This window comes from Notothenia rossii (assembly GCF_949606895.1).
Source record: "Notothenia rossii genome assembly, chromosome: 4".
In the NCBI taxonomy this organism is placed as follows: Eukaryota; Metazoa; Chordata; class Actinopteri; order Perciformes; family Nototheniidae; genus Notothenia; species Notothenia rossii.
The window spans coordinates 61,216,957-61,241,756 of NC_136902.1; the positions used below are offsets into that span (position 1 = coordinate 61,216,957).

The 24,800-nt window shown below is 40.6% G+C and overlaps 3 protein-coding genes and 1 long non-coding RNA gene across 16 annotated transcripts in view; 2 read left to right on the forward strand and 2 right to left on the reverse strand.

Moving 5' to 3' along the window:
• Positions 1-24,800, forward strand: part of LOC307036104 (uncharacterized protein) — a 73,163-nt gene that overhangs the window by 10,913 nt on the left and 37,450 nt on the right. Inside the window, exons 1-7 of one of the 12 annotated variants that reach the window (XR_013807279.1) lie at positions 1,119-1,220; positions 8,932-9,126; positions 9,256-9,330; positions 9,447-9,510; positions 10,189-10,250; positions 10,568-10,702; positions 17,520-17,737. The exons of 2 other annotated variants lie outside the window; for them this stretch is intronic. Coding sequence is in view for 4 of the 10 variants with exons in the window: in XM_079676118.1 (XP_079532244.1) it covers positions 8,932-9,126; positions 9,256-9,330; positions 9,447-9,510; positions 10,189-10,250; positions 17,520-17,531 (408 nt within the window). In the remaining 6 variants the exon portion in view is untranslated. Of the gene's footprint in view, positions 1-1,118; positions 1,221-8,931; positions 9,127-9,255; positions 9,336-9,446; positions 10,251-10,567; positions 10,703-17,519; positions 17,738-24,800 lie in introns of those variants that run through there. 9 more of the 12 variants (XR_013807274.1, XR_013807275.1, XR_013807276.1 and 6 more) reach the window with 9 other exon arrangements.
• On the reverse strand, positions 154-1,206 carry LOC307036106. Its single transcript, XR_013807280.1, has 3 exons — positions 1,050-1,206; positions 859-951; positions 154-660 (listed from the first exon to the last, which is right to left on the reverse strand). It is a non-coding gene; the product is annotated as an uncharacterized lncRNA (long non-coding RNA).
• Positions 1,229-8,938, reverse strand: LOC307036103 (sterile alpha motif domain-containing protein 3-like). Of its 2 annotated transcripts, XM_079676113.1 has the most exons (3): positions 7,321-8,938; positions 5,666-5,703; positions 1,235-2,926 (listed from the first exon to the last, which is right to left on the reverse strand). In XM_079676113.1, the coding sequence occupies exon 3, from the start codon at positions 2,910-2,912 to the stop codon at positions 1,959-1,961; it is 954 nt and encodes a 317-aa protein (XP_079532239.1). In that variant the 5' UTR covers positions 2,913-2,926; positions 5,666-5,703; positions 7,321-8,938; the 3' UTR covers positions 1,235-1,958. The 2 variants fall into 2 exon arrangements, with proteins under 2 accessions (XP_079532238.1, XP_079532239.1); XM_079676112.1 differs by lacking the exon at positions 7,321-8,938 and having other exon boundaries at positions 1,229-2,926; positions 5,666-6,116.
• Positions 20,998-23,778, forward strand: LOC307038051 (trace amine-associated receptor 13c-like). Its single transcript, XM_079679351.1, has one exon. It carries the CDS (start codon positions 22,359-22,361, stop codon positions 23,367-23,369), a length of 1,011 nt encoding a protein of 336 aa, XP_079535477.1. The 5' UTR covers positions 20,998-22,358; the 3' UTR covers positions 23,370-23,778.

Here is a 24,800-nt window from a genome sequence, read left to right on the forward strand (position 1 = left end):
CATAATAAAAAGTGAACCTTACTTGTCAAAGCAGTTCATTTTACTAGGGTAATATCAGGAAACCGATTGCCTCAACATTTTCAAGTAAGCTGAACTTAAAATGTTAAGCTGTTGTAACAAACAAGACATTTAAATGGTAATGATAATCACATTTTATTTGTTTTGTTAACAAACATATTTGGAGAGGCTGACTTCTGTACTTCCATCAGAAACATTTACACATTTATACAAACATACTCTGTGTGTACTGCAACGCGGCCTTTGAAAAAGAATAATAATAATAACAAAGAAAAATGTATTTTCCAAAAGAGTAAAGGTCCCAGTGGTAGGTGCTCTGACTCAATGCATCAGGGCATTTTTGAGTGATTGCAGTTTTGGTTTAAGGGACTTATGGCCAAGTGAGAGCATCACCCTTTGAATAAATTCAAAACTGTTCTTTAGTTGTTGAGGGTATTGCAAATTTAGGGCGTAGATGAGTCCAAAAAGTAGGCACATGGCATCTGGGAGAGTATTGATGCCGTCCATCACCATTTTCCCTTCCAATATGATGGCGATTGATGACGGTGCAAGGTGGAGTGAGTCAGGTGAAGCCAGGCTGTCTTCAGGGATGACTGTAAGGATCCCGATGGAGCTGTTGGAGATGTCCGGGTCATCACAATCCTATAACATAGGCAACAGTAAAATTACAACCACAATAACATTTTAAATGCAGAGTTTACCTTGGCCTGCTGAAGGCCCACTTTTGGCCAGTATCATAACAAAAGCTAAAATATATTTATGTAACACAAGGGACAGGATAAAATAGATTGGGCGTCCTGTGGCCTAGAATTTAAATAATGATGAAAAAAGACTACTTACAAAGCAAGTCTTGAAGAAGTCATTGTTTTCATCACCCAGGATGACAGGAAGGCCTCGGAGGACTGCTGTTCGCTTGCCATTAACATCTGTACCCTGAAATATATTGAAACACACATTACTCATAAGTGGTGAAGAATAATTTGTTAGCAGAAAACAAAAAATGTATGTTATTTGTGTATGAAAAAACTTACCGCTGGTGCCACCTGTTGCAGATACCCCTCAAGTTTGCGACCGACACTTCCCCCCCTTGGATTTAAAGATGTCAAAGAAGCGGGGAGTGTATTTATCCAGTTCTTTGAAGAATTCTATCTTCAAATTTTTGCTCGACACGCGACAGAATTCTGCCACAATCTATGGGAAAGGTTAGACAAATTTAAGATTTTAAAATCTCATTTAAAGCCATCTTGGTCCTACATTAAAGAATAAAAAACACTAACATAAATGGTGCTAAAAGTAAAGTATGGAGGCATTATTGTAGCAAAACTATTAAACGTGTATCTTAATCTGTGTGTGCGTATTCAGATGTGTTAACGTATAATACAATCAGTAAATATGTTCTGAGATTTTTGAGCATGAACAGGAATCTTCAAATGTGTATTAAGATTCTATCTGAGATTCTATCTATCTCCAAAACTTAAAATACAGACAAGTGTCTTTTTACACAACTTTTGCAATACTTTTCCTAGGAAGATTTATAAATGCATGCAGCAATCAACAAATGTGTCTGGGGATTTGTCAAATACACATTCACAAATCTTAGGACACATTTACAGATTGTTTTAAAGATTTCGATATATGATGTTTTGATAGAACTATGGCCCCATATAAAGTGCTTTACAAAGAATCATGTCACTTCAGTAGGACAATTTGAGACAATCAGATATAGAAGTGTTGTAAATCTGTATATCTGGAGGGCTTTGCAATACTAGTTTCCTGCCCAGTGTAATTGTTTTGTGTTGCTTTTGTTTGAGCAGACATTTTGGGACTCTGAATTACAATAAGCAATTCATTTTTCCCCCCCTGTGTTTTGATAAAATGTGCATAACCAAAATGATAAAATGATATTCGAATTTAAACCATCCTAAAACAGGTAAACAGTTTCAAAATACCTGACTTTCAGCAAAGAGTGCTGGCCATTTTTCCATGATGTCCTTTACTGGTGGCTCCAAGGTCACAAACTCCCTTCTTCTCAGGGCAAAAGTAGAGTCCATGTTCTTGTTTAACAGAGTGGCATTTGGAGATCTTTTTTTCATCTCTTCCACAAGTTCTGTTATTTTGGACTCCATACTAGTCTCATCTTCACCATCAGGTAAATTGGGTAGGAAGTTCACTTCAAACCGCTTGGGTCTTTTGAAAGGTCTTTGAGGCGCTTGGCCTTTTCTTTTCCCTTCATTTATGGCCACATCATTACACCCAGCTCGGCGTAGTTTTGTGCGATAATTACCCATTTTAAATTTGACGCTATTTTTCCAGCCATTACATCCATTGGAGGAGCCTGGTTCAGCGAGACATGGATGTTTTTGAATAAGAGCAGTTGCAACATCAAGGTATTCTTCATCACAGGGATATGCCTTGAAGCTGTAAATAGACTCAGCAAGTTTTTCGAGGATCTCATGCTTCATGTCCCTGGGCACTTGTAGATATTTCTTGTCCCTCATATAGAGGAGATTTGCTTGGCGTAATCTGTATTCAATGTCTACAGGAAAAGAAGGAATTTCAAAGTTGTCTGGCCATGGAGACCTTGTAAGACTTGACCGACTTTCGGGGGAGGAAATAGACATGGTCTCTGTGTCAGCAGTGCTTGGTGTGGGTGTTGGCACCAGGGAGAGGATCTTTATGGTGGGTTGCTCAGGCAGGTCAGCAATGTCAGCCAGGTTGACGAGTGCATTGTTGAAATCTGGATCCTCATACTGAAGGCAGAACTTGTATTGAAGACCCAGCTTGCCCTCAAGCTGTTCAACAAGTGATTCAAGTGTCTGAGGTTTCTCATTCAGTGTAATCTTCCTAATGTCACCGTCATGCACAATTACTCGTAGAATGGTCCGTGTCCCCATTGTTTGTTGTGATTCTAAAAAAGGATTCCAAAAAATGAAGTTAAATTCCTGTTTGATACTTCAAATCACATCCAGTCAGCACATAATATAATGTCTAAGGGTCACAAATGTTCTGCCTCTAATTTTGTAGGCTGCCAGAGGAAACGGGTCATTCAGATCACACAACATGTGCACCGAAAGTGATGACCCATGACTGCATAGCTCATAAGAACGCAGGTGCTCATTATACCATGCTGTCAGATGTTTGCACAAAAACAATACATCACTGTTAATGACAATGATTTTGTCAATTTGCCTGAAATCTGGTAGAGCTGAACAAGCACCAACAGACACAATCATATCTGGACTGTATTTGATGCCTTCAATGCTCACAGATGATGCAACAAAGACAGTGTTCTGAGCTGCATTCTTCTGTTTCAGTAAGTTCTGAATATTCTCTGGGAAAGATGAAACCAATGAAACTGTCACCTTGTCCATTTGTATAGAAGGTTTGAAAAATGAGGAGGAATCCACATGGTATGCCATCATTCTTTGATGCCTGACAGCCAGAGTTTGTGTGACGTTTTTGAAGTTTTTTGTGTTGCGAATGACTTGTTTGAAAAATGTGTGTTTGTCTTCAAAGCGCATTGTCCACATGTCTCTGAGTGGCCCATGTATTCTCATCAGCTGTGGATAATGCTCAACAAAGTGGTGCTTGGGGCGCAATCTGAAATGAGGAAATACTTCTAAAAGTAAGCCTCTATGCTCTGAGATCTTGGCCTCGAGAAAATCAATAGAATCTTCCGTTAATCTAAATGATGCTGCCAGGTCTAGTATGTCCTTCAAAAGCATCAACATTTCCCATGTTTGATCATTCTCTGGGACATCAAATCCAATCATGAGTGGGAGAAGTCTTGTCAGGGCCCAGTTTTCATGGGCGTTCCCGCCGATGGTACCTCTAGAAGCAAATGTAGCTGGGATGGTCTGAGGCTGATCAGTTTTGTCAGTGAATTTGTAAGGGAAGTTTTTGATGGCTTCATTCAAGGACTCAACAGAGATGTACTTCTTGGAGATCAAATCCTTAATACACAAAGACATCTCAATCGGGACGATACCCTCCAAGAGGTCATGCATTAGGTCAGGTGGAAACCCAGTGACGGTGTGGAAATGTTCCAAATTCTCTCTTAAAACACAAGGACCTTTAACCCCATACTGTTTTACCAAAGTTGGATCCTCTAAAACTTGAGAAACTTGCATGTCATGATTCTGGCTGGTTCTGCGCTAAAATTCTCCTGAACGGACCTCTTTCAGCTGAATGTCACTCTTCTTCACCATGCAAAATCGGCAAGGGTGCTCCACTGTGAAACATTCCTGGAAACCAGCCAAAGAATGAGCCCCTAGGTTATCAGCTGACACATAGAGTACAGTTCCTTTCACACACTCGCCTAACTGTTCAACATAGACACCGTGTTTTTCAAGAGTAACCAGGTCTTTTAAAAGTGGGTGAAGGACATCAGCATAGCCATACTGTTTGACTGCACTTGCTCTGCATAACATTGCTAGCTGAATAGAGTGAAGAGAAGATCTGTGTTTTGCCGGAAGATTGGCAAGGACCCAATACACACCACACAGTTTGTGTTTCTTTCTTGAAGTGCCCAGAGGATTGGCTATCTCAAAGTCATCAATGTAAAGCCCAAGGACAATCCGGAGGGTCTCAGTTTTAAAGAAAGCCTTCTCACGATAGTGTGTGCCATCTCTATAAGTGTTGTATCCATCAACAGAGGCATCTTGACTGAGAAGTTTTTCTAAAACATCAGCTCTGTTTAACAATTTTTGTAACATTTCCATGATTGGCACATAAGTTAGTGATTTTGATTCTTGTCCAAGCTTGTATTCAACTGGCATCACTAGAGGGAATTCCTTTTCAAAATATGATGCTCTTTTACAAGCTGTGGAGAGTGACCTGCCAGCATCAGTCATTTTCAGGAACTGGTTATTCTCTTTGACAGCATTTGTAATCTCCCTCAAAACAGAATCACTGTCAGTGACACCATGTTCATCAAGAATGTTCTTAATGGCATTATGCAAAAGAGGCTCTGATAAAAGAACAATCTGATTCAGATGTTGGATTACTTCCTGTACTGCAATGTCAGATATATGCAAGATTGCCTGCAGTTTTAGAAATACAGAGGCTAAATTGTGTTCCAGTTGATGCGGTAAATCATCCAGATTTTCAATTTGAGCCTCTTCCTCATTTTCCTCTTGAAAAAAAACGATAGGATCATTGTGAAGAGCCTCATCTTGTGGTGCATCTTGAGACAGATTTGGATCTGAATTGTAAGCTGCACTGGTCACAGCAATGTCAGGCTTCAACTTCTTCTGTCGTGGATGACTATGTTCTTTACATTTATGAGCATTAAATGTTGAGTACACATTGCTCTCAAAAGTGCAGTTTTCAAATGGACATTTCACCATTTCCTGTTTTTTAAGATGTTGGCGCAAATGGGTGAAGAAAACGACTTCTGTACAGGGTTCTTCAAAATCGCAAAGAGGACAATGGTATATCACAGGGATTTCACCAGCTTCGCTCATCTGCATATCATGGAAGTGATGTCTTGTTAAATGGACTTTCAAGGCATTAAATGACTTGAATGAACACAGACAATCTTTGTAGAGGCATGGAATTGGAGTGGTTCTGGCATAGCTTCCATGTTTTAAGCGATAGTGCTTCAATAGCTGAGCCCTCTTTTCACAAGAAAATATGCAGTACTTACACTTCCAATGCATGTTTTCTGTCTCTGAAGATCAATACCTACAGACAAAAAATTGAAAAACACAATAAGTTAAACTGCATTCAAACTATACAGGGTTTCTGCACAAATTCTGAAATGAATTTTCATGCATTTCCAGACCATGACAAAATATAGAATAACACTTTACCAAACTAATAATGCAAATAAGGCCTGCAACTATGTTAGAAATAATTTAGAAATGTTTTTTAATATCGTCTTGTGTTATTTTACAATGTTTGAAAATATACAATCCGCCCGTATATATATATCAGTATGTAGTTAAATGTGACGTTTTTTTAATTGTAATTAAATTAATTCATTTATAAGGCAGCTTGTGTTAAAATATTGCATGTAAAATATTAGTTTTTAGTGTTTTAGGACGCGGTAGGGCTGTGCGGTATGACAACAAATGATATGATGGTATTTTTCCTAATTATAACGCAGTGTGTGCTCTCGTGTGTGTGTCGGGAGGGGAGCCCCGCCCTTCAGAAACAGAGCTGAGGAGAATGTCTTTTTCTAATTTATTTTTTATATATGCAAATTGCAACTGAAGTAATCTATCTACGGTCACTTTATGCATTGAACATTTGCTCTTTTATTAAATAAACTAAACGCTTATGTTATTTATCCAATTTATGTGCATGTTTCAGTGTCCACTGCATTGCTTTGCACGTTCTCTCCTCAGCTCTGTTTCTGAAGGGCGGGGCTCCCCTCCCGACACACACACACACACACAAATGCACACACTCACTGTCAGAGACAAGAGCGGAGGAAAGGAGGAGAACAACAAAGTGTAAAAAGTCAAACAACAAAAGTCAAAATCCCGTTTGTGTCCCACACACTTTCAAATTAGTTTATCATTATTTGTTTAGCCTCAAGCCTTCATGTCACGGAGGAGCAGGACACACAGCCTGCCTAAAACGAACGTAGCTTGCACATTCTAAAAATAGCTCACTGATGATGATGAGCAAGTAAAAATTGTTAAAGAGCAACTTGCAGGTTAGAGACACCAGTGAATAAATGTGTAGGAAAATGATGAATACGCTAGATTTTCAAAAAAATACACGGAAATATACACTACAGTGACATCTGGCGTCGTTTTGGCTTTAATATCGTCTGTTAGCTGAGTTTCTTCCCGTGAAGTGGGTATGCATCATTAATAGGTTTTTAAATGTTAAGAAGCCCTCAGACGCTGTTTTTTGCAAGATGTTGCGTCCCGCGGGGGCAACCCGGCTTAACAGGCTAAAGTGAGAACAATAACAACGCCTAAAATGGCGGTAGAGGAGAGTGCAGCAGTGGCTAATGTGTGCTAACAGGGAATGCAGCAGTTGCTAAATGTTTCAACCGTTAACGAACATGCTGCTTTTGCTTTTACACAAGTTTTCTTCAAATACATTTATTTTACCGGAATTAATTCCACGGCATATGACCTACATGACGGGCTAACTTTCTTAGCTTCAAAGTTAGCTCTTAGCCTCTTACCTTATAGCCTTACCACGATTTTTACTTAAACGCGGTAAAAGTCGGTTTTCATCTGACTAAAGAGGATGACTCATTACAAAAAATAACGATAGCTAACCCTGAATGATTTTGGCTAACTTCCCAACTCTAGCACAATATTGTTTGTTAAAACGTACCTTCTCATACGGCTCTGCTTCTCATGTCCAGACTCTCGACAATGCTTTCTTCCCGCTTCGTTCCATGACCCATGACGTCGGTCTGACGTCTCTGTGGCAAACTGCGCATGTGTAGTCGCCGAAGCCTTCCGAGTTCTGTCGAGTTTCTCCGAGTGGTGTCCACGTGTGTTCAAAGAGAGCTGCTCACTCATACTTTAAAGTAAGGGTTACTTCAAGCTGATGAGTTAAATAACTTCTCTCACAAGAAAGTAGTTTTAACTTTGTTATATTGAGTTAAGTTAACAAATAATGTAGATATCAGTTGATGTCACTATTTTGTTTAAGTAAGGTTAACAATTACAATTTACTGTGTGTGTGTGTGAGATGGATCGTTGGAGCTATGTGCAACTCAAGGGATGCTCGAACGGGAGCTGCCTGGACGCTGCAATCATGTTGCGCGCACTATCCGTGCTGAGTGTGCTGACTTTTTCCCACAATGTCCCACTGTCTGGCTACCTGCATAAAGTCAAGTGCTCGGCGCAGTTGTCGGCGCAATTGTCTGCGTAATGTCGCTCCTCTGTTTTCATTTAAACAGCTCCTTATATCCGTTAGCGCAGCAGGCTAGCACCAGATGCTAACAACAACAACAATACACGTAAGGTCTCTCTCTCGCGCCACACATACACACACCCTCCCGGTCCTCCCGATGGCCAGTCGGTGCCTGCCGGTGAGCGTGGAAGTGTGGTCTGCCGCAAGCGGACGGCAGGAGCGGGGCTGTCAGCATCAGCTTGTAGATGGTATTTTAAACTCGATGCGCTCTGAAACTACGGGGCGGCCGAGGACAAAAAATACAGTTGCGTTAATCGCGTTAAAATAATTAGTGGCGTTATTTATTTTTTTGCTTGACAGCCCTAATAAGAAGGTACGTTTTGTTTTTATACATATAGCGTCATATTTATATAGCTAGCGTTAGCGTGCCTAACTACTATAGGTCCATGAGAAAGCATGAAAAGCTTCACTATCTCAGAGTAGGGAGGAAAATAATACATTTGCTCACATCAACTGGTAGCTAGCTATGTGTGTGTAGCATGAATGGGCTACAGATTTATTTTCGTTTTGTAACCCTCTCGTGTAAAATGATAAATACATTAGCTAAACCCAAACTTAGCTTTCATTAAAGATTCCTAATGAGAGGTTGAAAACCGTCTCTGCTTTCATGGAAACCCCAGAAACTGGTTGTGACGGCTGCTGTTTACTGAATGGTTAGTATAATCCGTGTAGGGTCCAATTATTTGTATTGGCCAGTGTTAGGTAAGTGCTGGTTTTGTACCCTACATCTATGTTAAGCTTTTCAACGTTCTACTGATAATATTTTATGTAGTTATAATATAAGATAATACATTGAGAGAGCTGAGACAGGCTATATTATCTGTTTGAATGTCCTTAAATTACAGTATTCCAAACAGCAGAACTTCTGTGTATGTGATGTGACTGATAACCTGACATGGTTTAGCCTTTTCCCACACCTATTACTTGCCTGATCAGCCTGCTCTCAGCTTTCTCATTTGTCTGTGTTGTATTGAAGCAGTGTCCTAAATGTAAAATGACTGACATTTTTGTTTTAATGTGTAGATTGTCTTTGAGAACTGCTCACCTGTGGAGATTGCAGTGGCAAAGTGCTCCTGTGTAGCTGGAACAGCACTCTGCAACCACAATGTTGCACTGCTGTTCCAGACCGCACACTACTCCACACTCAACCTGGCTGCTGTACCCCCTGTCCTCAGCTGCACTGAAATAGAGCAGCGATGGCACAAGCCAAGAACCATGGTAAGTACAGTATGTGTTCACAACCAATCCACGGTTTGATGAGTATTTCCTTTGTGCCAAGAGCTGATTTAGTATGTTGCATCTATGAACATTTCAATTAATTTGACAATTCTTTTGTGTAATTAATAGGGTGTGAAACCAGGCAGAGTGAGTGACATGGTGTTCATTTCCACTAAGCCAAAGCAGTTTACAGTTGCTGACGGTGTAAGGTCATATATATTGTCCTAAGTAATTGTATGTAGCCTTCTACAACTTTGTGATTGTTGTCTGAGTGTAAAATTGTTCTTAAAGTCCTAATTATCATATAAACATGTTCAAAGGAGTACACGGTACAAGGCCGTGCGGGGGGAGCTGCCAGACCCAGATGTCCTCAAAGTCAGCGAGGTATACAAGGACTTCTCAGCAGACATTGCACCACGAAAAAACAACGAATGGCTCACTACTCAACTTACTCAATAGTTATCCATTAACAAAAGTTGTGGATGCTAACTAAATTATCTTGCATTGATACAACACTCTTTCAGAGGAAATGTTGGAAATGCACACATTATATATCTTTTTTGCATCTACTTTCTGGATGTTGTACATCTGTTCATCTGTTATATAAACTAGCATTACTTAAATATGCAGATGTACACAGTGTAAATAATGAATGTTTGTTTTATTAAATCCTGTTAAACTGGGACTACAGCCATAGTTTTGTCATTTTATTTTATTTTTGAAAAGCCGCAGCCGGAAGCTAGTGTTGCGCTGAATGTGGTGCATTTTGGGAATCCGTCAGTGTTAGAGGATTCTTAGCTCTGGGTGAGTTGTTGCTCTGTTCACTCAGTTGTAAATATAATAATAATTGTGATCTACGTGTACTATTCTGTGTATAATCTATCTGCATTTATTGGTTATATTTTATGTTTAGCTAAATGTCTTTAGATTCCATAGTGTATCACTTTTTAAAAGAATTGTACATAAACTGAGAGTGAGCCGTTTTTCAGCTAACTAGTTAGCCGCTAACGTCGTGGAGTACATGTGGTATTTACGTCACTGATATGAAACTTTCCTTTGTAGAGCAACAACTCACTGTACTATGGCTAAACTGTGGATCTGTGTGTCTATTCCATGGTTTGCAGGTATGTTTATTTTGAGCTGTTACATGTTTTTATTGAATACTGTTTATCTAAGTAATTTCATTAATCTTTATTGTCACAATTACAAACTAAATTGTTTTAGGTTTGTAATAAATGTTTTGGGGTTTCTTTATGTTTGTATTTAGAATCCTTTTTCTCTAAACAAATGATACCACTATGCGATCACTGTAAGAGTGTTAGAGGATCCTTAACTTTGGAGCAACATCTCACTGTACTGTAGCTAAACTGTGGATCTGTGTGTCTAATCCATGGTTTGCATAATAAAAGCTTATTGATGTATCAAACTGTCTCTGGTGAAGTACAAGAAAGCAACCGCAAAGCAGGACCCAAGTGTCACATTGGTGCCGTGACCCGTCGACTCTCCGGCTGGATAGTGATTTCTTCAGCCCGGCCCGGGGACTGTTTCTGCTGTTGCTGCTCCTCCGTGTTGTCAGGTGGACACAGTACTTTGGCTCTATATATATAGCACATGTGTTGTTTATTTTAGTTGTTTTTTTCTGCTACTGATCTGTGCTTGACATTTGTATTTTGAATATCTTTGTCTTTTTTCTTTTTTTTTTTTCGTGATGACTTTTAATCTGGGGGGAACTAGTTTTGGCAGGGGGAGGGGAATGTTGGGTTCTCCTATGTTTGAGACCCCTGTTTGTGGGCGTGGTATTGTAATGGGGGATAGTCAGGGTATGCCAGGGTTCACTTTGGCCAGTAGGGATGTAGCCCCTTCTTTTAGCCCCTCTGTAGGCATTTTACATGAGCCTCGTTATGCAAGCACTGCTATTCCTAGCCCTGATGCCCTTACTACTGAGATTGCTAATCAGATGGGAGATGTACTTCAGAAGGTTAGTCAGAAAGTAGTACAGAAAATTATGACTCAACTAAGCCCATCTCTTAGTGCCCCTCTGATCAATACTGCCACCTCACCAGTAAATGTTGACATGTCGACTTCAAACGTGCTTGGTGCCTCTCACGTGCAGCTTGTATCCCACAGAAAGCTGAAAGATCCCCCATGCTTTAAAGGAGACATCTCTGATTTCACTTCGGTCAGAGAGTGGGAGGGACTCATGAGGGATTTCATTTGGAAAAACAACCTGAGACCTGAGGAACAGGCTGAGGAGATCCTTACCCATCTAAGAGGCAAAGCAAAAGACGTGGTCAGGTTTGGTACCAGAAACAGTGACATAGACATCACACGTGAACCTGAAGCTATCTATGGTCTCCTAAGAAAGCACTTTGACTCTGCACCATGCTCACAGCTCCCTTTAGCAGACTTTTACACCACACTGCCTGGGAAAGGTGAGGATGCATTTGACTACTGGCTCAGGCTGCACCATGCTGAGGACCTTGCCATTGAGCGTCTTAGAGAGCAGGGCAAGACGCTCGATAGTCCTGGCACAGAAGTAACTCGAATGTTCATAAGGAACTGTCCCTCCCCTGAGCTTTCTATGACATTTCGGTCCAAGACGATGGACAAATGGACTGCTCATGAAGTTCAGGACATCTTAGATGAGTATCACTCCGTGAAGACATCCAGGATGAGTAAGGTAACTGAAGAGAAGGTAAGGGTGAACACAGCACACTACCCCTATGCCACACATGCCACCTACCGGGGAGCAGGGTGCACCACAAGCACACGCCACAGACTCTGCTACCCTGGAACGCCTTAATGGCATGCTGGAGAAGGTGCTTCTGCAGAGGCCTGTTCAGTCGAGTCCAGCCAGACAGTCTGGCCCAAGACGTCCCAGGATTGAAGGGCTGCATGACACGTCTGCTCTGTTTGTCATGACGTTGCTCACTCTACTTTCAACCACTGGAGAAGGTGCTTCTGCAGAGGCAGAGACCAGGCAGAGACCATAGACTCTGTTTTCAGTGCCACTCACCAAACCATTCTAGGCTTAATTGTCCTGGTCGTGGCCGCCTGCGGCTCCCCCACAGTCGGAAACCGAATGGGTCCGCACTTCAGGGAGGACAGTGTGGATCATGATAGTGACCCTCCCAGCTGTGACAGTGATGACTTGGAGTCTTTGTATGAATCTCTTTGTTCCTTTGCACCGTCTGGAAAGACTGTCATTTTCTGAATGACGCAGAAACTTCAGAAATTCGACAGCTTGTTCTACACAAATGTTAGTGCTGCAAGTGGAGTTCCACTGAAAGCCATGATTGATAGTGGCTCTATGTCATGCCCTCTGAGCGAAGCTGCAGCTGCCTCTTGCAGCAATGCCCTGATTTGAAGAGAAGTCCTGCTGATGACATTGTTGTTGTTGGTGCTGGTGGTCACCATATCTACCCGACAGCAGTCTATGATTTGGAGGTGACAATCTATGGGTTCAAGTTGCTCATCCCAACATTAGTCATCCCTGGACAAACAGACGACATGATTGTTGGTAGTAATGCTATCAAGATTCTCATACATCTGATGAAAAAGTGACGATTATTGGAGACTTCTGGCTACACCAGTTGACATTGCAGATGAAGATTGTTGCCAATTTTTGTCCCTGCTCTCCAACTCTGAGAAATGGCGTTGGGGACCCCTGCCTGACAAGATCGGCACAGGGAAGTTGAGGTAGAGTGTTACTCTTGAACCACTGTGTGAACACCTTGTCTGGGGAAAATAGCCCGCATCAGCACGTTTGTCAGTGGGGAGCACAGTGGTTGTTGAACCGACTAACTCAAGATCAAGGCCCAGAAATGTGTTGGTTGGCCGTGTAGTCATACCTCTGTGGGGTGACAGGTGGGTTCCACTCAAACTGATTAACCCAAGCAGTGAGCCAGTGACTCTGAGGAGAAACTGTAAGATTGCAGATGTCTTCCCATGTGTTGCAGTTGAAGAGCTGCCCCCAGCTGAAAATGTTTCAGTAAATAGCCATAGTGTCTCAAAGTGCTCTTCGACAACAAAGACCCCTGAACAAAGAAAGGACGCTCTAAACAAGCTGGGGCTACAAGATTTGTACTTGGAGAGTTGTGAGGTGTCTGAGCAGTGGAAAGATAGAGTTTTTCAGCTTCTTGAGAAGTATGGGTCCATCTTTTCCAGAAACAAGATGGATTGTGGGGAGGCTACAGACTTTGTCCACAAAATACACCTTGTGGACGAGAGGCCGTTTCGCTTGCCTTACCGCCGGGTTCCACCAAGCCAGTGTGAGAAGCTGAGGACTACACTGAATGAGATGGAGGAAAAGGGCATAATCAGGAAATCTCACAGTGAGTATGCATCCCCATTGGTCTTGGTGTGGAAGAAGGATGGCAGGCTGCGCATTTGTACTGATTTCAGATGGATCAATGCAAAGACTGTAAAAGACACACACCCATTGCCTCATCAAGCCGATGCTCTTGCTGCACTGGGAGGAAATGTCTTCTTCTCTACAATAGACTTGACTTCTGGGTTCTACAACGTGCCACTTCATGAGGAGCACAAAAAGTACACAGCCTTTTCGTCACCCTTCGGCCTCCATGAGTACAATAGGATGCCTCAAGGCCTGTCCAACAGTCCCGCAACCTTCATCCGGATGATGTTGTCAATATTCGGAGATGAAAACTTCAGCAGCTTACTCTGTTACCTTGACGACGTGATGGTTTTTGCCCCTAATGAACAGCTGGCTCTTGAACGTCTGGAAATGGTGTTCTCCCGTCTGAAATCAGAACCTCAAGCTGGCCCCTAAGAAATATCATCTCTTGAAGAGTTCAGTTAAGTTTCTGGGTCATATTGTTTGTCCAGATGGGGTGGGAACAGACCCTGACAAAATGAAGATCATTGCTGATGTGGGGCAAGCAGAGTTGATGGAGAGCGATGGTGTCATGCCTTCCTGGAAGAAGATCAGGTAATTCTTGAGCATGGTCTTCTATTATCAGCATTTCATTGCCGATTGCTCTGCGAAGGCCAAACCTCTGTTCAGACTCATTTCTGGCCGACAAGTTCAATCACATGCGAAGACAGGCAAGAAATTCAAGAAAAAGTCCTCTGCCCCAGCAGCTCTTACGTCTAATGACTGGACACCTGCGTGTCAGGAATCATTACAAACTCCGAAAAGTGAGCTCACTGATGGTGTCACGTTGGCTCACCCGAACTTCAATGAGCCTTTCATCCTCGCTGTTGATGCTTCTTTTGATGGTATTGGAGCCGTCTTGTCACAAGTGTCACCTGGTGAGACAGTTGCACGGCCTGTCGCCTTTGCAAGTAAGACGCTGACCCGGTCTCAAATGAACTATCCAGCACACAGGCTGGAGTTTTTGGCACTGAAGTGGGCTGTGTGCAACAAATTCAGCCATTGCTTAAAGTGGAGACATTTCACCGCTTGGACAGATAACAACCCCCTTTCGTACATTCTGACAAAACCACGTTTGGATGCCTGTGAACAAAGGTGGGTGGCCAAGCTTGCAGCGTACAACTTCGATCTTAAGTACGTTCCAGATGTTAAAAACATTGTTGCAGATGCCTTGACCCGTGAGCCTTTTGTCTAGTCATTTGTTGGTTACTGCTTGTTGAAAGAGCCATATGTTGAACTACTGGACGAAGTCAATGGAGTTGTCAAGGGCACAGTGCAGGATGTTTTTCGGCTGACAAACAACAGCCAGGTTGTCCAAGGCACCCGGTTAACGTCATCTGACCTTGGTGCTGGGCCTGTTCACCAGCCTGTGGGAAGTTCCATCAGCTCAGAAGAAGTGTCAGCTGCATTGAGGGCTCATGGTGATTGTGGCCTACCCAGTGCTAACTTATCACTGCCACAGTTGCCTGAGGAAGACTCTTCCACTCCTATTCCCCAGAGCCAGCTTTTGAATCGCCAGGAGCAAGACAAGACCATAAGCAGGGTCCTGTTCAATATGCATCAAAAGAGGAAAGCTACCAGACGCGAGGCAACATCTGAACCAGGCGGCGTCAGAAAACTCCTCAGACACTGGAGAAAGCTTAAAGTCCACAATGGAATTATGTACAGAATGAAAACAACGACTGAACAAAAAGCTTTTCCAGCTCATTGTGCCGGATGATCTCAAGCCTCAGATTCTCCTTGGCATCCACGACAATGCTGGTCATCAGGGCCGTGCGAGAACACTGTCCCTTGCTAGGGAAAGTTTTTTTTGGACTGGCATGGAAAGAGACATAAATGACTATGTGCGACGATGTGAGAGATGTGTTGTTGGTAAAACACTTGAACCCAAAGCCCGGGCGCCTCTGGAAAGCATTCAGACATCCGAACCTATGGAACTGGTGTGCATTGACTTTTGGACAGCTGAACTTGGTGATAAGTAGACAGTTGATGTATTGGTTGTCACTGAACATTTCTCAAAAATGGCACATGCTTTCCCCTGTCGGAGTCAGTCTGCAAAACATGTTGCTTGCCGGTTATGGAATGATTTATTCTGTGTATACGGCTTCCCCAAGAGAATCCATTCAGATCAGGGTGCCAACTTTGAGAGCAGACTGATTAAGGACCTTTTGGAGGTGGCGGGGGTGTAAAAGTCACACACCACACCTTACCGGGTTTTTACGCCCTATGATGTTGTGTCGGTGAGGGCTGGGATTAACGTGTACAGGATAAGAGATGCCCAATCTGGAAAAGAGAGAGTTGTGCATCGGAACCTGCTTATCCCGGTTGACTTTCTTTTCATAGACTCTTTTGTCAACTCAGATAATGGGGATGAGGAATGTGGAAGTAGTCAAGTCTCTGTGCATGTGGACAATGAAGATGGCTACGATCGCACTGTGGACTGGCTCATGAACTCACCTGACCCAGTCCCTACCAGTGATGCTGACTCACCTGACCCAGTCCCTGCCAGTGATGCTCACTCACCTGACTCAGTCCCTGCCATTGATGCTCACTCATCTGACTCAGACCCTGACAGTGTGACTCTACCAACCGACCCTGACATTGTGACTCTACCACCTGACCCAGACCCTGTGAGTGCTGCTGACTTGACTGACCCAGACTCAGTTGGTGTTTCTCGTTTAACTTACACAGAAGTTGTTGATGAAACCAATGCTATTTGCACGCAACCTCATAGTGTTCATGCGAGCTGTGGTGGTTCAGTCACTACTAGATGTGGGAGGCATGTCAAACCTCCTAAAAAGTTGATATATGAGATGGCAGCACAGAAGGTTGAAGATACCTCCTCTGTTACAAGTTCAGTTTTTGCATTCTTCCATAGGATATTTGAGGTTTAAGCAGTCAGGATATTCTACCAGTTTTTTATGGGTTATATCCGAGTAGTATTTGTATGCGTTTGTAGATTTGTGGGTATGCTATGTGTTTTGCCTTAGATGAGATGCTTTGAAGGTGTAAATGGCATCTTCTGCTGGTCTGAGAAAAGTATTGGGCCTGGTACCTCCCTATCCTTTTTCACTTCTTATGGGAGGATTTTGTATCGACTGTAATTTGTGTCTTTGATTTGGTTGCATCTCGAACAGCCACCACAAATATATTTTTTTATTTTTCTTACCCTCTTGTCTTGATGATGTTCAGTATTTGCCTGGAGTTTAACAGAATTTAAGGGGGGTGTATGTAACAGTGTAAATAATAAATGTTTGTTTTATTAAATCCTGTTAAACTGGGACTACAGCCATAGTTTTGTCATTTTATTTTATTTTGAAAAGCTGCAGCCGGAAGCTAGTGTTGCGCTGAATATGGTGCATTTTGGGAATCTATCAGTGTTAGAGGATTCTTAGCTTTGGGTGAGTTGTTGCTCTGTTCACTCAGTTGTAAATATAATAATAATTGTGATCTACGTGTACTATTCTGTGTATAATCTATCTGCATTTATTGGTTATATTTTATGTTTAGCTAAATGTCTTTAGATTCCATAGTGTATCACTTTTTAAAAGAATTGTACATAAACTGAGAGTGAGCCGTTTTTCAGCTAACTAGTTAGCCGCTAACGTCGTGGAGTACATGTGGCATTTACGTCATTGATGTGAAACTTCCTTTGTAAAGCAACATCTCACTGTACTGTGGCTAAACTTTGGATCTGTGTGTCTATTCCATGGTTTGCAGGTATGTTTATTTTGAGCTGTTAAATGTTTTTATTGAATACTGTTTATCTTAGTAATTTCATTAATCTTTATTGTCACAATTACAAACTAAATTGTTTTATGTTTGTAATAAATGTTATTGGGTTTCTTTATGTTTGTATTTAGAATCCTTTTTCTCTAAACAAATGATACCACTATACGATCACTGTAAGAGTGTTAGAGGATTCTTAGCTTTGGAGCAACATCTCACTGTACTGTGTCTAAACTGTGGATCTGTGTGTCTATTCCATGGTTTGCAGAATAAAAGCTGATCGATACATCAAACTGACTCTGGTCAAGTACAAGAAAGCAACCGCAAAGCAGGACCCAAGTGTTACAAAGAGACTAATTGAAATGTTTAAATATGCAATTTCCCCCCCGATATAACATCAACCTATGTTTTGTAAAAGTTTATTAAATTAATCTGTAAAATGTTATTATATTGTGGATTTATTAAATTATGTATTTTCCTATGTTATTTATATGTGCGTTTGTTTTGAGGATATCATTCATTAGTACCTAAACATAGTATGGTATAACTGCTTTTTGTAATGAAATACACAATTGGTTTGGGAGCAAGAAATCTTTTAATCGTTGTTGCCAGGCTGTACGCAGCCTCATCGGTATGACTCCATGCTCTGTGACACAACGTATGTAATTTTGAGCAATGACCCCAGGGTCATTATTTTTTGCTCCATACTTCAACCACAATACTTTTCTGGAGTAGCCATCAATACATCCACTGATGGCCAAACCATAGGGCTTTAGCTTATCATAGCCATCAACATGACCGACGTGGTTGGGTCCTTCAGAGCTGTATGTTCGTACAAATCTTCTATTACTGCAAAGTTGAACTCCAGAGGGATCAAGCTCTCTCATCAAGTTCATGACCTCATCCCTTTTTACAGTAAGGGAGTGCTTATGTCTGACACATCGAGCGGTAACCGTAAGGCTGGCCAGGTCCATTCAGCTCCTCTTGAATGGCAGCACGAACATTAGCCAGAGGGGAGTAGTTTTTTTTCCTTGATAATGAAATACTTTTTAATTTACTCTTTAAAGTACGCAGACTCATTTTTACATTGTGGGTAGGTTCCAGAAAATCCAAAATTTCATCGTAGCCATCATGAAAGTATTTCCGAATGTGGTCCTCTTCTGTGGGGCTGTCAGATGCTGATTGTAAAAAAAAAAAACAAGAAGAAAAAGAAGAAAACATCATGTCATGGCTCACTGTCTCAAAATCTGATTCTAAATGTATAATTTTCTCTATAAAGAGAGAACTAATACGCAATTATGAATGTATAACATCAGCTGTTTTGTGTATTTAATCATACATTGGTCTACAATTTAATGATGGCTTCTACATATTTCACATGAACAGACAATGAAAAAATGTGTCCTTCATGATGATAACTAGTGTATGCATCTGCCAATTAGTGTTCTAAACAGAGTAGTGTTTTGACTCCTTAAAAGACATACATTGATGTAGTAAATCCATTTAATCAAGTCGATCAAAAACATAAACGCGTAGTCTAAATAGTGGTTAGCTAAATAAATAGAAAGATACATCATGTTTGTTTTAATCTGTGTTTTGTCTCTCTCTCTCTCTCCCTCTCTCTCTCTCTCTCGAATGTCTTCTCTATATTTGTTCTTGAGCATGTCTAATGCAAACCTCTCTCTCTCTCAATTCAATTCAATAGCTTTATTAGCATGACCGTAGTTACAGGCAATTGCTACAAACTGCTAAGAATTCAAATGTACTTTTTCAGCGGTACCCACTATGGCCCGTGTTATTTGCCTGCACTTGATTTGTCATCTCTTTTAATAATGTTCTTCCCTCACTTTATCTTTTCTTCACGTGAAGCTCTCCCCCCCGCGCCCCTTACAGGCCTGGAGCACTTCCGGAATGTTTTTTTTTTGTATGTGTTTTGGGATTTGTATGTGCTTTGGACTTTGCATATCGTGCAGCGTTTGTTTTCGGGGTTTGGGTGTTGTATTTAGTTTGCATAATTTCTGTTAATTTAGCGTTTTTCTGTTGTATTTGTTTTCAGGGTTTGTTTGTTTTTCATTTCATTATTTGCACGTGTTTCCTGCTAATGTATGCGTTTTTGGCCGTTGTTCCGCGTTTGCAACTGCCGGCCACCGTATGTACTAGAGTAAAAGTAGAAGTACTCAGATCTTGTACTTGAGTAAAAGTAGAAGCACACAGATCTTGTACTAGAGTAAAAGTAGAAGTACTCAGGTCTTGTACTTGAGTAAAAGTAGAAGTACTCAGATCTTGTACTTGAGTAAAAGTAATAGTACCAGAGTGTAGGAATACTCTGTTACAGTAAAAGTCCTGCATTCAAAATGTTCCTCAAGTAAAAGTAGAAAAGTATTATCATCAAAATATAGTTAAAGTAGCGACAGTAAAAGTAGTCATTGTGCAGATTGGTCCATTTCAGAATATAAGATATGATATGTTTTATAATGATTGATCATGAAAGTGTTCTCAAATCTGGTAAAGGTGCAGCTAGTTTGAATGACTTTGTATACTGCAGGGTAGCTTGTGGATTTACTCCAGGTGGAACTAAAGTCTGATTTAACACTTGATTATATTTCACATCATTCATCCACATCTGTAAAGTAACTAAAGGTATTAAATACATGTAGGGGAGTAGAAGTACACCATGTACCTCTGAACTGTAGTGGAGTAGAAGAACAAAGTAGCAAAACATTGAAATACTTAAATAAAGTACAAGTATCTCAAAATTGTGCCCAATTATAGTACTTGTTGAGTTTATGAACTTAGTTACTTTACACCATGTGGCTATAAAGATAGAAAGACTAAGCCTTGCACAGAGGCATGAAAATACATTTTCAAAATGCTCAACAGTGCTGCCAAAATTATAAACTGACTGCTACACAATTAAAATAAATGCTTTTATATATTTCTATTAGATGTGACTCTTTGGCATTTCTCTTATTATTAACACTGCTGCTTTAGTTGTTCTGACTGCTAAAATCCTCTGTCATTCCGTGGGGTGGGGGAGCCGGGGGCTCGGATCCTTGTCACCTTTTTCATACCTGATGAGTTTGCATCCCTGTATGTTAAAAAGCCTCAGTCACCTTAATTCATGTAATAAAAACATCTCAGGTCAGTAACACTCAAAGCTAAATGTGCAATACCATGTTCAGCTATGTTACTATTTATAATGTTATTGTTGTTACATCAGAAGATGTACATATTGGAATGATTTCTTAACTTACAGTAGGCAATTTTTTACAATGTGTGTTGGAAGGATTTATTAAATTACGATGAATATTGTCATTGTTGAAGGCTTTTAGAGAAGGATGAACTATAAGCCTGAATTACATAACATTTTATACCTAAAAACATAAAAGCCACAATAAATAAATCACAATTATTCTAGTTATTTTTACCTCCCGTAGAGCTTTCAACCCACCAGCTTTTATGGTGTTGTTACGTCACTAACTGTAAGCTTGTCACATACAGTCTATGGTCACTCAGAGTAACCTACTGTTAATTTAGCTGCTGGAGAAGAAAGATAAGGGGGGGGAGAGAGCTGCCGTTTCATTCAGACTGTTTGTTTAAAAAACGGTAACAACGGACTATTTTTCTTAGCGGATGCATGTCAATTTAAATCAATACATACAACTCTTTTTTAAATCAATAGCCCATTTTCTAAATCCATAAAAGCATTTCAATTAATATTGGGGGTCATGTCGTTACTTTGTTGAGAATGTGGCCATGTAATAAGCGTCGGGATCCTGATCTGCCGACGAGGCTCCATTAAAATATACATATTTTTTGTGAATTACTGAGTTTAGGCATGTTAATAACGTTTTAATGAAGTTGAATACAGTATATTCATATGTGTCAGTGATTTCATGTCAATTCGGCGAACATAAACATAAATGATCGTGGTGAAGATGATGATTAAATTAGGATTAAAAATCGAGAGCCAGGCTGCATTTCCTCCCGTTCGTTTTTTTCGACTAAACAACATTATTTTGTTAAATAACAACATGGTGATGTTTTGTAAATGATTACATGTCTATTATTTAGCACAGAGTATGATATCCGTGACATATGGATCTTAACAAAGTTCCGCTGTACATCCATACTGTATCTGACTCTATTTCACATGAGCTCCAGTGTGGAACCCCACTGCACCCCCTGGTGGATCAATGATCCATTGCAGCTGGCTTCATTATAATTACATTTATCTATCACGGGGGCGGTCTCAAGTCAAGCTGGAGGTTTTCCCTTGAGCGAGGGCAGATCACGTACCAATCACGGCCCTCGCGTTTCAAACTGTCTGAAATGAAGCGCTACATCTGTATCTGGTTTCCCCTTCGCTGCCCTGAGTTTTGGTCGTTCAGTGATGATACTTATACCATTGGAATCTTTGGAATCTCAGCTTTGATATGATAGTTATGTGCTCAGTGCGTTAGCACTCTTTCGCTTAGTGCTATTTCAGAGGCTCGGCGTTAGACTTGTGTTTTGTTTCGGTAAAAATTGTTCATATTGTCAGTTAGCTGAGTCTCTTCCCGTTAAGTGGGTATGACACATTAATAGGTTGTTAAATGTTAAGAAGCCCTGAGACACAGTTTTGTGAAAAAAACGTGGGGGCTATGGGGCTTAACAGGTTTCTTGCACCCCAAACGAATTATTACGCATGTACTCATCAATTTTATAGCCCCATTTTGGTATTTATCTACTCTAACCTGACTTTGATCCCCCAATTACACTGCGTAAAAGTGTATATGTTGAAGACCATTTCAAATCTTCTGACCTCTGATGACCCCATCACTTTTCAACACAAGTACATGTCAACTGCAGTGTATGTCTTTACAAAATATTCTTTACTTGGTTTAAAAATGACATAACTGTTTGTTTGTCAGTCTTTCTAAAACACACAATATTGTGTGATTGGCTGTGTATCATACATTGATGAAACCCTCTCTGATTGGATGGACGTCATACTGGAAGGCGTTGTCGATGCAGTTGTTTTTTTGTATGGCTAAGACATCCATCAACCCCTAACACAGATCTGTGTGTCTCTGCTGAGGCTCTGCATCACATCCCTTGTTCCATCATGACGTTTGGCCTTTCTCAGGAGCAGTTCTGTTTTCCGGGCTCTAATGCCTCGTGTGTTACGGATCAGTTCAATGCGGGGACCAAAGTCACCCTTTACTTGTTGTTTGTTTCATGTATGCTGGTTACCATTTTAGGCAATTTTATTGTCATGGTATCAATAGCTCATTTCAAGCAGTTGCATAATCCCAGCAATGTGCTTGTTTTATCTCTTGCTCTTTCGGACCTTCTTGTGGGTGTCGCTGTGATGCCCTTCAGCACCATTCGGACCATTCATGGCTGCTGGTTTTACGGGGATGATTTCTATATGCTTCACTCAAGTTCTGATATGTTTCTTGTATCTGTCTCTATATTCCACCTCGTTTGTATTGCGGTGGACAGGCAACAAGCAATATGTAATCCTCTGCATTACTCTAGGAATATCACCATGTCAGTGGCGTGGATTATGGTATGTGCAAGCTGGGCGTTGGCTGCCCTCTACTGTTATGGACAAAATTATTCAAAGGCTAACGTAGTAGGGTTAGAGGAGTATATGGAATCGATAAAGTGCCTCGGCAGTTGTAACATTCTCTTTAACCCCCTTTGGGGAATCCTGGATAGTGTAATTGCCTTTTTCTTTCCCTGCACTGTTATGGTTTGTCTGTACACCAAAATATTTATCGTGGCAAAAGAGCATGTCAGAAAGATTAGAGATATGGGCAATTATTCAAACGACAGAGGGTTGGTTAAACAGTCTGAGCATAAGGCTGCAAAGACTCTGTGTATTGTGCTTGGTGCCTTTATCTTTTGTTGGATGCCGTTTTTTACTAACACAATAATCGAGGCCTTCACTGGCTTTAACACACCTGCTGCTCTCTTCGAGGTTTATGGTTGGTTGGGTTACTTCAACTCAACCTTAAATCCAATAATCTATGCCTTCTTTTATCCTTGGTTTAAGAAGTGCTTTTATCTTATTGTCAATCTGAAAATACTTAACCCCCATTCTTCAACCATAAATGTGCTTACACATTAGTAGTGGTGAGTATTTTTATGGAAATTATTGCATTAAGAGCCGTTTTAAATGCATTTGTTACAGATAAAACAAAAGCTAGATGAAAGATGCATTGATGCTTATCCTTTTTTCTCTGCCGCTGATCTCTTATCTTTTATTATCTCCACTTTATTGTGATTATGATTGTAAAAATTACAATTAAGTCAAAATATTTAAATAATAAAACTATTCCTGCATTTAAGAAAGACCAACAGTTTATGATCCCGAACGAAGGTGCATTTACCAAATAAGGAACTTTATTGTCTTTATGGAAAGTTGAATAACTAAAGGTGTCACTATGAATAAATGCGAACAATTGTGTATGTTTTGTCATTGAAACTAGAGTAGATTAACAAGTCAGTAGGTTAATACTATAAAAAAAAAGATAAAATATTTAACAGTCATTATTGGTTATGGAATTGTAAGTGTTCCTGCTCGTTGATCTTGTCATCCTTACGTGTGCACAATATCTGTAAATTGAATGCAAAATACATACAATTAAAAAAAGGTATAACAAGTTGTGAAAAATAAACGTTTGCAGATCCCAAAAATATCCTTAAGTATTGATTGAATTCATAGATTCAGAATGTAATGATTGACATCATAAATTCAGATTTTTAAAAGTCCCATACATTTTTCTTTTTTCACATCTTTGGCCGATATATATGCACTTTGGTTTTTGTCTGGTGTTTTTGCCTTTTGGAGATGTCTAATTTATTCTTCATCATGTATTTTATTATATCCTGAATCTGTCTTCTAGTGTTGATATATTTAAAGCTGTGTAAAGCCTGACTTTCTAACAATCAGTCGTTCAGGCAGTGGCCCGAACATGTACATTAGACAATATCCCAAACAACCTCATCTTACTGTGGCACTAACCGAAGGCTGTATGTGTTACGTTACATTTTTAGTTTTCAGGGCCACCGTAAAAGTTTCACATAAAAAAAAGCATTGTATTGATATTAAAAAGGATTATTTAAAGAGAGTCAGCTGAAGTGATACTCCACCCAAAACCCTTTATGAATACAAAACACTGGCTACAGCCAGACATGATACTGGCTGAACATTTTTCAGCTGTGGAGCAGGATGGATCCAAACTCATAGGAAACTCAGAACAGATACAAGGGTTGCAGTCGAATAGTCCAAAAAATCAGCTCCTAACGTCTAACCCTATCTTCTATTCCTTAACCTCTGTGTGAAACGTCACGGGGTTAAGGGATAGTGGATAGGAGAATTCAAAAGGACTTAGGAGAAGAGACTGTGGTACTTTAGAGAATCCGACTGCACTTTCACTATCCGAAGTGTTTGTGATGCGCCAGCGGACTGTCTGCTGCTGTGGGGAAACTATGGAAACTACAGTTTTCTATACAGCGGACTACAACATGGATGTATAATAAGAACGACGGACTACTG